General features: G+C 32.7%; 2 protein-coding genes across 2 annotated transcripts; one reads left to right on the top strand and one right to left on the bottom strand.

Moving 5' to 3' along the window:
* Positions 1–523: 523 nt before the first annotated feature.
* Positions 524–946, top strand: LOC104877584 (2S sulfur-rich seed storage protein 2). The gene has a single exon (XM_010646115.1). The coding sequence runs from the start codon at positions 524–526 to the stop codon at positions 944–946; it is 423 nt and encodes a 140-aa protein (XP_010644417.1).
* A 1,538-nt stretch (positions 947–2,484) lies between these two features.
* LOC104877307 (polyubiquitin) lies at positions 2,485–4,737 on the bottom strand. The gene is made up of 2 exons (XM_010646102.3): positions 4,519–4,737; positions 2,485–4,086 (listed from the first exon to the last, which is right to left on the bottom strand). The coding sequence occupies exon 2, from the start codon at positions 4,084–4,086 to the stop codon at positions 2,713–2,715; it is 1,374 nt and encodes a 457-aa protein (XP_010644404.1). The 5' UTR covers positions 4,519–4,737; the 3' UTR covers positions 2,485–2,712.
* Positions 4,738–16,388: the final 11,651 nt, after the last annotated feature.

Genomic DNA, 16,388 nt, shown 5'->3' with positions numbered 1-16,388 from the left:
TTGACCAAGTCACCCTGGGTGCCCACAAATTGCATCATGGGTTGATTAATTAGAAAGTTGAAGGCACTACAAAATGTTCATTATATGTTTTGGACCAGGGCATCCATTTGAAAAGTGAAAAGCATGTTCCTCAATTCTTATATATAGTGTCATATGACGTCCCTCATTCCTCAACTTCTTCAAAGAGGACTTGAGGTTTCCTAGTTTCAGTAATGTTGAGCCATACGTATCTTCTTGGTTACCCTCATTTTTCTTCTTTCAAGCCCAATTGTTGAACCAGAGACTTAGCACCATTACAACATATTGTGGATTTCTAGGTCCAGAATTTAGCTTTGGGGTTTCAGCCTTTTTTCAGTTAAAGCATAAGCCAAGCTTTCAAATAACTCCAAAACAAATGCCATTAGCAAACAAAATTTCATGGCAGCATTTACCATCTTGCTTACACGTTCATCGCATGCAATCCCTAAAACCTCTCATAAGTACCCGTCACCACCATCACACCGTCATTCAAAGACTAAGAACAATGGCAAGACTCGCAGTTGTAGCAGCTCTTTTTGCAGCCCTCGTACTTATCACCGATGCCCACCGCACCATCATCAGCGCCACCAACGAGATCATTGACGACAATTCAAAGCAACAGAAGTGTAGGATGCAGATCAAGAGACTGAAGCTCACCCACTGCGAGCAGTACTTGATCGAGCGCGAACTGCTGCTGTTGGGTCATGCACTCCTCCTAAACCAAGAGCAAGAGGAGGAGCACCTGAAGCCGTGCTGTGACCAAATGGAGAAGCTGGGCACCAAGTGTCGATGCATGGGTTTGGAGCAGATAGTCGAGCAGCTGCGGGAACAGGGAGAAATGCAGGGTGAGGAGGTTGAAGACATGGAGGATTGCGCCAGACACTTGCCGTCAGATTGTGACTTGGAACCCCATACCTGCAAGTTTTAAGCCGTCTGGGTGTAGACCACCCCAGGCGCCAATGGGCGTATATGTTGGCCATATCTAGAATCATAATAAACTTCACTCCTTAGGGTGATTAATGCTAGTAGCTAAGCAACATCATGTGTGAGGACATTAGGCGTGTTTCAGGTTTGAGGCTCTGGCTCTGTATAAAGTCGGTTATAATAATCCATGAATGCTGTAATTATATCGACTGCATCTACATTTTCTTCTGTTTTTATCGGATTCGGCTTCGTTCCCCTCTAGGCTGAGTCTTTTTTGAACTTGGATTTAGCCAATTCATGAATCCTTTTGGATAATAAAGAAAGATAATATTTCATGCTTGATCAGCCGAAGATACAGATATAAATATGGATATAGGTATGAATATAGAATTGAAATTAGTTTGGAAGTAATTTTGAATCAAAAATCAAGTGAAATCCCATACATAAATCAGAAGCAATTAATTTCAAAACCAAACAATTTTAATTTTGACTAACTTATAGTCCTCTACTACTTATATAATTTTGCATAAAAGATGAATCCATTAAGTTTGAATAATATAGAGGTACAAGTGTGAAATATTGAAAACTTGAGATGCAGAGTAAGAGAACGTTTTATTATGAAAAATAAACTGATTACTTGAAAATCAGATTCGGGTTTTCAGGATTACAAAGGGCTATTTTTTGAGATATGACACCCAATTTAACTCAACCCCCCAATAGTTTTAAGTGATGGCGTACTACCTCTTTACAATCTTCAGGTGTGAAGAGGGAATGGATCCAATGCATGCAGCCATGTGGCCATCAATCACACGTCAGATGATTAATGCCCCCACTTGGCTACATGCAAAGTAACCTCCATTCACATCTAAGAAAAGAAATGAAAGGCAGGAATATTCAAAAATCCAAAAAAGAAAACATACATGGTCAAAACACCTTCTCTAGCAGGGGTGGCACTGGATCACACGCACTACGATCTCCCTCGTTAGGCCATACCAATATATTCTAGAATTGTTCTTTTTCGTCTTTTTCTCCTCCTTGATTTAAGATAACTTTGGATAATAATAATAATAATAATTCAGTGAAAAGGCCCAGACTGAGCCATTGGAATTAGGCAACAAAAGAATAATAATTCAATGAAAAAATATCAGAGCCATTGGAATTAGGCAAAAACCCAAGCTGCCAAAGTCCAGTATGCAAGGCATCGAAGGACCACGTACTTAAATGTGAGTCAAGGTCAATTTTCCTTGCCAGTGCACCAACAAAAGAACTCAAAGACAGCAATTAGCCAAAATCCATGATCATGAAATACGAAGGATTATTTCCCGGTAATCCCCCAAATAACTAAGTAATATTCAGACAAATCATGATTTCCTGAATAACCGTCTCAACGTACCGTAGACGTTGCCACCAGCCTCATTCATTCAAAAAAGAAAAGCAGAACCTTCACAATCCAATATCACCGATTCATTCATTCAAAAAGAACATTCAGGAGCGCTCCACAAACCGGTGTAAGGCAAACAAAAAGCAAACAAGTCATGCATATATACCAGAAGAAGCACACCACTTTTATTTATCAATGAAAAAAAAAAAAAACTAATTATGGCCTCACTAACGACCACTTAGACATTAAGGTATACTCAGAATACCCAAAACACATCATTTATATAGATATAGTTTTCAAACTTCAAAAGCCTTTCAAATGGCTGAGACCCACAACCCACCAGACCCCCCCACTCAAGAGTAGGTAGAACCAACCGACCACTGGGATACTTAAAAACCACCACGGAGGCGGAGGACAAGATGGAGGGTCGACTCCTTCTGGATGTTGTAGTCCGCCAGGGTCCTCCCATCTTCCAGCTGCTTCCCGGCGAAGATCAGCCTCTGCTGATCCGGTGGGATCCCCTCCTTGTCCTGAATCTTTGCTTTGACATTGTCAATGGTGTCGGAACTCTCCACCTCCAGCGTGATGGTCTTTCCAGTCAGTGTCTTCACGAAGATTTGCATACCACCGCGCAGACGAAGCACCAAGTGGAGGGTAGACTCCTTCTGAATGTTGTAATCAGCAAGAGTTCGCCCATCCTCAAGCTGCTTGCCGGCGAAAATCAGTCTCTGCTGGTCTGGTGGAATCCCTTCCTTGTCCTGAATCTTCGCTTTCACGTTGTCAATGGTGTCGGAGCTTTCGACCTCCAGGGTGATGGTCTTTCCGGTGAGGGTTTTCACAAAAATCTGCATCCCTCCACGAAGACGGAGCACCAAGTGCAGAGTTGACTCTTTTTGAATGTTGTAATCGGCGAGGGTTCGGCCGTCTTCCAGCTGCTTTCCGGCGAAAATCAGCCTCTGCTGGTCTGGTGGAATGCCCTCCTTATCCTGGATCTTCGCTTTCACGTTGTCAATGGTGTCGGAGCTCTCGACCTCCAGGGTGATGGTCTTTCCGGTGAGGGTTTTTACAAAAATCTGCATCCCTCCACGAAGACGGAGCACCAAGTGCAGAGTTGACTCTTTTTGAATGTTGTAGTCGGCGAGGGTTCGGCCATCTTCCAGCTGCTTACCAGCGAAGATCAGCCTCTGCTGGTCTGGTGGAATGCCCTCCTTATCCTGGATCTTAGCCTTCACGTTGTCAATGGTGTCGGAGCTTTCGACCTCCAGGGTGATGGTCTTCCCGGTAAGGGTTTTCACAAAAATCTGCATCCCTCCACGAAGACGGAGGACCAAGTGAAGAGTTGACTCTTTCTGGATATTGTAATCGGCAAGGGTTCGCCCATCTTCGAGCTGCTTGCCGGCAAAGATCAGCCTCTGCTGGTCCGGTGGAATACCCTCCTTGTCCTGGATCTTGGCTTTAACGTTGTCGATCGTGTCTGAGCTTTCGACTTCCAAAGTAATGGTCTTTCCTGTAAGAGTTTTCACAAATATCTGCATCCCACCGCGGAGACGAAGCACTAAGTGCAAGGTGGACTCCTTCTGGATGTTGTAGTCGGCCAGAGTTCGACCGTCTTCAAGCTGCTTCCCGGCGAATATTAGCCTCTGCTGATCCGGTGGGATGCCCTCTTTGTCTTGGATCTTGGCCTTGACATTATCGATCGTGTCCGAGCTCTCAACCTCTAGGGTTATCGTCTTTCCGGTAAGAGTTTTGACAAAGATCTGCATCTGTTTCAATTGAAAAACCACAAAGATCAGGAAAAAATTACAGATCTACACAGATCTAAGAGAGTACCAATTTATTACGACAGATCTGAAAAAAGAATTGAAAAAGGTCCAAAATCCCAAATTCCCTACAAATTCTCAAGTCATCAATAGCCAGATCTAGGAAAAACGAATAAGAGAACCTTCAAAAGCCGATCTACAACGGAGAAAATTCGCTTCACGATTTCGCAAAAACCAATCAACAATAATACCAGAAATTTTCACATAAAAAGCAACCCTTAACAAAAAATTAAGAATATAAACAACATCAAAAGAAATCTAAATTCTTTCGGCAAAGAAAGGAGAAATTTTCTCGACTACTCAATGAATTGTAAAAATCAGAACCAGAAAGCATCAAAAAAGAAAACGAAACATAGAAGAAGAACCAAACGGTACCTTCAAAAGGGTAAAGGGATTTTTCTAATGGCTTGAATATATGAAATCAATGATGTAGAAGTCCCCGTGAGAGCGTCTATTTGTAGTCGAGGTTGCCTACTCGGTGACGAAACCGATGAGGAAATAGCAAATAGATTTCTGCCACGTGTATCGCTAACCTTTCCTGCACGGCATCTAGATGGCTCTTGGCACTATCCTTCACGGCATCTAGATGTCCCTTGGCTCTACTTGAAGCACGGAGATGGGGGGAGAAGTCCCACACGTGTTCGTGGCGAGTACGTTCACGGTGCGTTTCTGTGGGGTGAGATTTGTGGAGTGTGATTTTGGGCCGTTCGTTATAAGTGGGGGCGGTGGGGTAGGATTTTTAGTGGAGTTTTTTTTGGTAAATGGGGGTTGGCGGACGTTAACTGTGACGCTCCACGTGACGGAGTGGTTGATGACTAACGACTCCGTCAGCTTTTCTTTTTGCCCCTTTTAAAAAATCGTTTTTAAAATGTTAAACTCCGGCAGAAGAACATTTTTCTCGCACCCACCATGCTTTCGCAATAGAAAAACAATTCCAAAAATAATTTTTAGGAACAAACTTTAAAAATTATTTTGTTTTTTATATTTTGTAGAATAATTTGAATTATTTTTAAAAATAATTTTATGTTTATTATTTTAAAAAACAAGTAAAAATAATCAAGATTCTAAAACGTCCACATTCAAGGCACTTGTTTAATAACACTTAAAATGACACTTCTTTAATACTCAAAATCAAATCGATTTTCTTCTCTAAAATCAAATCGATTTTCTTAAGGAGAAGATGAGATATCGTATTAGTTAAGGAAACGTTAGCCACTTGCTATCCATTATCCTGAACATTTTTAATTATTAAAATCATATCCATTTTTGAAAAAAAAAATATTTTAAGATATCGTGAAAATTATATTAAAAAAAATCAAAATTAAAATCAAGTCTTATAATAAATTAATAAACTAAATAGAAATATTTTTCTCTATTCAGAAAAATAGAAAAACATTCTATAAATAGAAAAAAATTTCTCTCTTCTTTCTCACAAAAAGGTATGTGATAAACTTATATCATGATTTTGTATTTTATTATCTTTTAAAACATAAATATGTATAATCCTTATAACGAGAAGTTATGGGATAAATTATAAATTATAGGGTAAATTCATAACCAAAAGTTATGAAAAATATGTGCAATTCATATAACCAAGAAAAATTACAGAATTACAGATACATGACCAGATGTTATGTATATGATCCCTAATTATTTATTTTTAATTATACGGTATAACTGGATGTTATACCAAACAATATTATACAGCCAAAAACTATAAAATAAATAAATGTTCATAGCCTGAAGCTATGTACAAATTTACATAATGAAAGTTCACAACCTGAAGTTATGCACAAATTTACATAAAATAATTCATAGCTTGAAACTATATATTACTTTGCACATTTTTGTTATGATAAAATAATCATAACTCGAAGCTATGAAAATATATATATATTAACTTTTAATTCTTATTTCATATTTATACATTTTTACCATATTTATAATTGATAAATTTTAGGTTATTATATTTTTAGATATTGTTTGCTTGAAATATTGTTAAAGCATTTTATTCATAGTTTATTACAATAATTGAAATATTTCTCTTATTAATATTATATATAGCTTTCAAATAATGTCAAACCTTACAAAGCTTGAATTTGTTGCCCTTGATATTTCGGGCAAGAATTACTTATCTTGGGTTCTAAATGCTGAAATTCATCTAGATGCGATGAATATTAGAAATACCATTAAAGAAGGGAATGACGCATCCCTGCAGGATCCCGCTAGAGGTTTGATATTCCTTCGTCATCACATTGATGAAGGATTAAAAGGTGAATATCTTACGGTTAAAGATCCTTTCATCCTTTGGAATAATCTAAGGGAACGATATGACCAACAAAAAAACCGTAATCCTTCCAAAGGCACACTATGATTGGATGCACTTAAGATTACAAGATTTCAAGTCTGTTAGGGACTACAACTCAACCCTATTCAAAATCAAGTCACAATTCAAATTGTGTGGAGAAAAGGTTAATGAAAAAGATATGCTTGAAAAAACATTCACGACTTTTCATGTCTCGAATGTGCTCTTGCAATAGCAATATCGAGAGTGTCATCTCACTAAATATTCAAAATTGATCTCATGTCTTCTTGTGGCTGAACAAAATCATGAGCTATTATTGAAAAACCATCAATCTTGTCCTAATGGGTCTATGTCATTGCCTGAAGCCAATGCCACATCTATTCAAACCCTTGGACATGGACAAGAACGTGGATATGGACGAGGTCGAGGACGTGGTCGCAGTCGAGGTCGTGGTAAACACAATTCTTCTCATTGTAGTGGTTCTCAAAGTAAAAAGAACAACTCAAACCACTAGAAGTGAAATAAATCAGAGGCACAACCTGAAAATGGGATAGAACCACAAAGTAAACATGCTCGTAAGAATAAGTGTCATAGATGTGGCATGAAAGGACATTGGTCATGTACTTGTCGTACTCCAAAACATTTTGTTGACCTTTATCAAACCTTAATAAAAGCAAAAGGATAGGAAGTTGAAATGAACTTCATTGATAGTGATGACCCAATAGATCTAACCCATTTAGAAGTTTCATATTTCTTTAAGAATCCTAATGGGAAAATTGACCATCTAATTGATGATGGAAATGTTTGTTATGATTAATGTTATGTTCTTATTTAGTTCTTTGTAAATAGGTTTATTTTGTTATCATCTTTAAACACATTGTTTATTATTCATCTTTTATAGTTTATTTCACATTTTATTATTTCTTATTTAAATTCTTCTCTTTATTTATACTTGAAGATACATGAATATTTCCCATACCTTGGTACATCATCGACATCCAATGTAAATGCATGTCTTGCATATTGTGCCACAACACACACAATTCTTAGTGATAAAAAATATTTTTCCAACATATCGTTGGTTAAGTCTAATGTTAATACAATATCAGGTCCTGTAGACTTGATTTAAGGCTCCGAAAAAGCAACTATTATTTTACCTAGAGAAACTAAAATCCATATTAATGATGCCCTTTATTATGCTAAATCCAAGCGAAATCTTCTTAGTTTCAAGGATATTCGTCGAAATAGATATCACATTAAAACTATGAATGATGATAGTAATGAATACCTTCTTATTACTTCAATTATTTATGGGGAAAAACACAACTTGTAAAAGCTTCCTTCTTATTCTTGTGGGTTATATTAAACAATTATTAGACCCATTGAGTCATATTGTAAACCCTCAATTTTGTCTTCCTAGCACATGCTCTATTAAGTATTTGTTCGGTACTTTATGGCAATTCCCTAGTGGCTCATTACTACTCATGTAGTCTATCTTTTCTAAGTCACCTTAAGGACTTTGTTTGAGAGATTTATCTAACCCCGTTGTGACTCTTGGCAGCCCTAATTTAGACTTAGGCCCACTTAGGCACCTTAGACCCATTTAAATACACTTGGCCCATTAGGCATCACTTTAGGTCCATTTAGATGCACTTGGCACCTTCTAGCTTGCACACATTCACCCTAGGTTACTTAGACAATCTTTCAAAATATGTCACTTGGACATTTCTTTTGGCATAGCCCACTTAGGCGTGTTCTTGATTTTGGTTACTTCCTTTTCCGAGATAGGATGAGTATTGGCTTGACTATTTATTGCATGAAATGATTTTTTATTTTTTATTTTTGAGGGTTTGAGTTTGACATTTAAATTATTATAATCCATTGCATTACTTTAATTTCTTGATTTTTTCTAATTGCATACGTCTAATATTTATTTTTATACCCTTATCAATTTATTTGTTTATTTACTCACTTATTCATTTATTCTTTAATTCCATGAATTGACATTTTGGATTTTTGTGGCTATGTGATTTGATTTTCTATTTGATTTTATTCTATTTCTAATTACATGATTTCTTATTTCAACTTTATTTTTAATTTTGCATGAGACTTGGAGCCATCAAGGAGAGGAGATCACGGCCAAATAGGGAAACTTGGAAGGAATCCGGGCTGCATATAGAAAGTGGGCAGATCACGGCTTTAAGAACGAATCCGGGCTGCATATGATTTGCTTTAAGAATGAATCTGGGCTGCATATAGAAAGTGGGCAGATCACAACTTTAAGAAGGAATCCGGGCTGCATATGATTTGCTTGAAGAAAGAATCCAGGCTACATATAGAAAGTGGGTAGATCACGGCTGAGGCACATCCGGGAGAATATGAAAAGAAGATTAAAGGGGATTTGATCACTTACCAAACAAGATACAGCTGCATCCTTAGGGAAATCTTCAAGTGAGCCACACATAATGGACTTCCCATATCCATGTGCATGTAGGAAAAAATGGAAATAAGATATTCCATAAGGAGTGGGTTGCCTTATAAATAAAGAAGAGAATCCAAGCATAAGGGATTTTTTTTTTTCGGAGGGGAAGAGACAGAAAGAATTTTCACATGGAGACTTTTCTTTTGGAGGGCAGAAAGGACACAAGAGCAATTCTTTTAAGAGGACGCGTGAAACACTTTGAGGAGCCGACACATAACCATAAAAAGAGAGGAGCAGCCCACAAAATCTCCACAAATAACGGTTTATAGGTAAGTGTATGCTTTCAAATTTATCTTGGATTTCGTTTTGATTCATCCTTTTAGTCTTGAGTGTTTTAATGATTTTAGTTCTTTGGTTTAATTAATCCTATATAATAATTTTTTTGTTTTAATTTCGATCTAGTTTTAATTTATTTTTCTTTTTTAGTTTGGATGTGTTTGTGGTTTTAATTCTTTAGTTTAATTTATCCCATTAGATAAAGTTCCCTTTTTTTTTTTTATTCCAATTCGATTTAGTTTTAATTTATCTTTTATGTTTAGATGTGTTTGTAGTTTTCTTTAATTTAATTGTTTCTATTATAAAAGTCTTTATTTTTAATTTTGATTTTAATATATTTTTTATGTTTAGATGTGTTTGTGATATTAATTCGTTAGTTTAATTATTTCTATTAGAAAAGTTTTGTTTTTAATTTTGATTTAGTTCACTGTTAATCTACCTTTTATGTTTAGTGTTTGTCGTTTTAATTCGTTAGTTTAATTGTTCATATTAGAAAAGTTCTTATTTTTAATTTCAATTTAGTTCAATTTTAATCTATCCTATATGTTTGTGATTTTAATTCATTAGTTTAATTATTCCTATTAGAAAAGTTCTTATTTTTAATTTCAATTTAGTTCGATTTTAATCTATCCTATATGTTTTTGTGATTTTAGTTCGTTAGTTTAATTATTCATATTAGAAAAGTTCTTATTTTTAATTTCAATTTAATTCAATTTTAATCTATCCTATATGTTTAGATGTGGTTGAGATGTTAATTCATTAGTTTAAGTATTCTTGATAGATAAAGTTCATATTTTTAAAATCCCAAATTAGTTTAATTTTAATTTAGCTATCAGTTTAAATATGTTTGTGATTTTAATTCCTTAGTTTAAGTAATCTGCAAGATCAAGTTTATTTATTTAATTTCGGATTAATTTAGTTTTAGTTTATAATTTAATTTGAATGCATTAATGATTTTAATTCCTTAGTTTAAATAAGTTGTGAGATAAAGTTTACTTTTTTTAATTTTGGATTAACTTAGTTTTAGTTTATGATTTAATTTGAATGTGTTAGTGATCCTAATTAGTTTGATTTTAATTCGTTTTTAGTTTAAATGATCACGCTAAATAAAGTTTGTGTTTTTAATTCCAATTATTTTTAGTTTTATTCGTTTTTAACTTAAAGACATTCATGGATTTTAATTCTTTAGTTTAAATGATTGCATCAAATAAAGTTTGAGTTTTTAATATTCCAATAATTTTATTAAGTAGAATTTAATTTCAATTTAGTTTGATTTTAATTTATTTTATAATCTGAATGCGTTCATAATTTTAATTCAATTGTTTGATTAACCCTCTTAGACAAATTCTATATTTTTAATTTCGATCTTAGTCTAATTTTATTTTGTTAATTTATTTATTTGCTTTAGTTTAAATATATTTGTGATTTCAATTTGATAGTTTAGCCAATCTTATTAGATGATGATGATGTCCTTAATTTAATCTAGTATTAATTATTTTTAGTATTGAATGTGTTTGTGTGTTTTTTATTTCATTAACTTTGAATTTAATCCGTTTATATCCAATTTTGCAGTTGATTATAATTTTGTTTAATTAATTAAGTCAATCACGCGTAATTATTTTCATGTTTTAAGTATGGTAATTTTGGCTTTGATCTATTGACATTTAGTATGAGCTTTAGAAATTTTAGATAATCAATCCAGTTAATTGCATGTCATTTTTTTCATACCTTCAAGATTGTTTAACTTTGGTATTTGATTCATCATATTTTGTTAAAATGCTAATTTACCTTAATTGATTCCATATTATTATCTCCATATGCTAAGTTTGTTGGCTTTAATCTTTGATTGGTATTTTTATTTTAATTCATGTGTCTCTTGAAATCTAAATGTTAGTCTTGGGTAATATTTTGTTAGTTTGTTTGATTAGAAAGTCATAAATTTGATGTCTTAGTGATTGTTAGTTAAATTCTTATTTTTGAAGGCCATGGAAACTCATGAAGGTTGGTCTTACCCCTCACCACTTTAATTGACATGATTTTCTAAATCTTTATTTTGTGATTTTCGTTTTCTTTTGTTTTGATTGGTATTTTGTTTTCTATGTTTTATTATTTTAAAAATTAATTTCTTATAATTTATAATCCTTATAACGAGAAGTTATGTGATAAATTATAAATTATAGTATAAATTCATAACCAAAAGTTATGAAAAATATGTGCAATTCATATAACCAGAAGTTATGAGAAAAAATTACAGAATTACAGATACATGACCAGATGTTATGTATATGATCCCTAATTATTTATTTTTAATTATACGGTATAACTGGATGTTATACCAAACAATATTATACAGCCAAAAACTATAAAATAAATAAATGTTCATAACCTGAAGCTATGTACAAATTTACATAATGAAAGTTCACAACCTGAAGTTATGCCCAAATTTACATAAAATAATTCATAACTTGAAACTATATATTACTTTGCACATTTTTGTTATGATAAAATAATCATAGCTCGAAGCTATGAAATATATATATATATATATATATATATATATATATATATATATATATATATATATATATATATTAACTTTTAATTCTTATTTCATATTTATACATTTTTACCATATTTATAATTGATAAATTTTAGGTCATTATATTTTTAGATATTGTTTGCTTGAAATATTGTTAAAGCGTTTTATTAATAGTTTATTACAATAATTGAAATATTTCTCTTATTAATATTATATATAGCTTTCAAATAATGTCAAACCTTACAAAGCTTGAATTTGTTGCCCTTGATATTTCGGGCAAGAATTACTTATCTTGGGTTCTAAATGCTGAAATTCATCTAGATGCGATGAATATTGGAAATACCATTAAAGAAGGGAATGACGCATCCCTGCAGGATCCCGCTAAAGGTTTGATATTTCTTCGTCATCACATTGATGAAGGATTAAAAGGTGAATATCTTACGGTTAAAGATCCTTTCATCCTTTGGAATAATCTAATGGAATGATATGACCACCAAAAAACCGTAATCCTTCCAAAGGCACACTATGATTGGATGCACTTAACATTACAAGATTTCAAGTCTGTTAGTAACTACAACTCGACCCTATTCAAAATCAGGTCATAATTAAAATTGTGTGGAGAAAAAGTCACTGAAAAAGATATGCTTGAAAAAACATTCACGACTTTTCATGTCTCAAATGTGCTCTTGCAATAGCAATAACGAGAGTGTCGTCTCACTAAATATTCAAAATTGATCTCATGTCTTCTTGTGGCTGAACAAAATAATGAGCTATTATTGAAAAACCATCAATCTTGTCCTAATGGGTCTATGTCATTGCCTGAAGCCAATGCCACATCTATTCAAACCCTTGGACATGGACAAGAACGTGGATATGGACGAGGTCGAGGACGTGGTCGCAGTCGAGGTCGTGGTAAACACAATTCTTCTCATTGTAGTGGTTCTCAAAGTAAAAAAGAACAACTCAAACCACTAGAAGTGAAATAAATCAGAGGCACAACTTGAAAATGGGATAGAACCACAAAGTAAACATGCTCGTAAGAATAAGTGTCATAGATGTGGCATGAAAGGACATTGGTCACGTACTTGTCGTACTCCAAAACATTTTGTTGACCTTTATCAAACCTCAATAAAAGCAAAAGGATAGGAAGTTGAAATGAACTTCAGTGATAGTGATGACCCAATAGATCTAACCCATTTAGAAGTTTCAGATTTCTTTGAGAATCCTAATGGGAAAATTGACCATCTAATTGATGATGGAAATGTTTGTTATGATTAAATGTTATGTTCTTATTTAGTTTTTTGTAAATAGGTTTATTTTGTTATCATCTTTAAACACATTGTTTATTATTCATCTTTTATAGTTTATTTCACATTTTATTATTTCTTATTTAAATTCTTCTCTTTATTTATACTTGAAGATACATGAATATTTCCCATACCTTGGTACATCATCGACATCCAATGTAAATGCACGTCTTGCATATTGTGCCACAACACACACAATTCTTAGTGATAAAAAATATTTTTCCAACATATCGTTGGTTAAGTCTAATGTTAATACAATATCAGGTCCTGTAGATTTGATTCAAGGCTCCGAAAGAGCAACTATTATTTTACCTAGAGAAACTAAAATCCATATTAATGATGCCCTTTATTATGCTAAATCCAAGCGAAATCTTCTTAGTTTTAAGGATATTCGTTGAAATGGATATCACATTAAAACTATGAATGATGATAGTAATGAATACCTTCTCATTACTTCAATTATTTACAAGGAAAAACACAACTTGTAAAAGCTTCCTTCTTATTCTTGTGGGTTATATTAAACAATTATTAGACCCATTGAATCATATTGTAGATCATCAATTTTGTCCTCCTAGCACATGCTCTATTAAGTATTTGTTCGGTACTTTATGGCAATTCCCTAGTGGCCCATTACTACTCATGTAGTCTATCTTTTCTAAGCCACCTTAAGGACTTTGTTTGAGAGATTTATCTAACCCCATTGTGACTCTTGGCAGCCCTAATTTAGACTTAGGCCCACTTAAGCACCTTAGACCCATTTAGATACACTTGGTCCATTAGGCATCACCTTAGGTCCATTTAGATGCACTTGGCACCTTCTAGATTGCACACATTCACCCTAGGTTACTTAGACAATCTTTCAAAATATGTCACTTGGACATTTCTTTTGGCATAGCCCACTTAGGCGTGTTCTTGATTTTGGTTACTTCCTTTTCCAAGATAGGATGAGTATTGGCTTGACTATTTTTTGCATGAAATGAATTTTTATTTTTTATTTTTGAGGGTTTGAGTTTGATATTTAAATTATTATAATCCATTGCATTACTTTAATTTCTTGATTTTTTATAATTGCATACGTCTGATATTTATTTTAATACCCTTATCAATTTATTTGTTTATTTACTCACTTATTCATTTATTCTTTAATTCCATGAATTGACATTTTGGATTTTTGTGGCTATGTGATTTGATTTTCTATTTGATTTTATTCTATTTCTAATTACATGATTTCTTATTTCAACTTTATTTTTAATTTTGCATGAGACTTGGAGCCATCAAGGAGAGGAGATCACGGCCAAATAGGGAAACTTGGAAGGAATCCGGGCTGCATATAGAAAGTGGGCAGATCACGACTTTAAGAACGAATCCGAGCTGCATATGATTTGCTTTAAGAAGGAATCTGGGATGCATATAGAAAGTGGGCAGATCACGACTTTAAGAAGGAATCCGGGCTGCATATGATTTGCTTGAAGAAAGAATCTGGGCTACATATAGAAAGTGGGTAGATCACGGCTGAGGCACATCCGGGAGCATATGGAAAGAAGATTAAAGGAGATTTGATCACTTACCAAACAAGATACAACTGCATCCTTGGGGAAATCTCCAAGTGAGCCACACATAATGGACTTCCCATATCCACGCGCACGTAGGAAAAAATGGAAATAAGATATTCCATAAGGAGTGGGTTGCCTTATAAATAAAGGAGAGAATCCAAGCATAAGGGATTTTTTTTTTCGGAGGGGAAGAGACATAAAGAATTTTCACACGGAGACTTTTCTTTCGGAGGGCAGAGAGGACACAAGAGCAATTCTTTTAAGAGGACGTGTGAAGAACTTTGAGGAGTCGACACATAACCATAAAAAGAGAGGAGCAGCCCACAAAATCTCCACAAATAACGGTTTATAGGTGAGTGTATGCTTTCAAATTTATCTTGGATTTCGTTTTGATTCATCCTTTTAGTCTTGAGTGTTTTAATGATTTTAGTTCTTTGGTTTAATTAATCCTATATAATAAATTTCTTGTTTTAATTTCGATCTAGTTTTAATTTATTTTTCTTTTTTAGTTTGGATGTGTTTGTGGTTTTAATTCTTTAGTTTAATTTATCCCATTAGATAAAGTTCCCTTTTTTTTTTTATTCCAATTCGATTTAGTTTTAATTTATCTTTTATGTTTATATGTGTTTGTAGTTTTCTTTAATTTAATTGTTTCTATTATAAAAGTCTTTATTTTTAATTTTGATTTTAATATATTTGTTATGTTTAGATGTGTTTGTGATATTAATTTGTTAGTTTAATTATTTCTATTAGAAAAGTTTTGTTTTTAATTTTGATTTAGTTTACTATTAATCTACCTTTTATGTTTAGTGTTTGTCGTTTTAATTCGTTAGTTTAATTGTTCATATTAGAAAAGTTCTTATTTTTAATTTCAATTTAATTCAATTTTAATCTATCCTATATGTTTGTGATTTTAATTCGTTAGTTTAATTATTCCTATTAGAAATGTTCTTATTTTTAATTTCAATTTAGTTCGATTTTAATCTATCCTATATGTTTTTTTGATTTTAATTCGTTAGTTTAATTATTCATATTAGAAAAGTTCTTATTTTTAATTTCAATTTTAATATATCCTATATGTTTAGATGTGATTAAGATGTTAATTCATTAGTTTAAGTATTCTTGATAAATAAAGTTCATATTTTTAAAATCCCAAATTAGTTTAATTTTAATTTAGCTATCAGTTTAAATATGTTTGTAATTTTAATTCCTTAGTTTAAGTAATCTGCAAGATAAAGTTTATTTGTTTAATTCCGGATTAATTTAGTTTTAGTTTATAATTTAATTTGAATGCATTAATGATTTTAATTCCTTAGTTTAAATAAGTTGTGAGATAAAGTTTACTTTTTTTAATTTCGGATTAACTTAGTTTTAGTTTATGATTTAATTTGAATGTGTTAGTGATCCTAATTAGTTTGATTTTAATTCGTTTTTAGTTTAAATGATCACGCTAAATAAAGTTTGTATTTTTAATTCCAATTATTTTTATTTTAATTCGTTTTTAACTTAAAGAAATTCGTGGATTTTAATTCTTTAGTTTAAATGATTGCATCAAATAAAGTTTGAGTTTTTAATATTCCAATAATTTTATTAAGTAGAATTTAATTTCAATTTAGTTTGATTTTAATTTATTTTATAATCTGAATGCGTTCATAATTTTAATTCAATTGTTTGATTAACCCTCTTAGACAAATTCTATATTTTTAATTTCGATCTTAGTCTAATTTTATTTTGTTAATTTATTTATTTGCTTTAGTTTAAATATATTTGTGATTTCAATTTG

The sequence above is a fragment of the Vitis vinifera genome, chromosome 19 (assembly GCF_030704535.1).
Source record: "Vitis vinifera cultivar Pinot Noir 40024 chromosome 19, ASM3070453v1".
Classification (NCBI taxonomy): Eukaryota; Viridiplantae; Streptophyta; class Magnoliopsida; order Vitales; family Vitaceae; genus Vitis; species Vitis vinifera.
The sequence above is the reverse complement of the archived record's forward strand: the minus strand, read 5'-3'. Positions and strand labels throughout refer to the sequence as shown.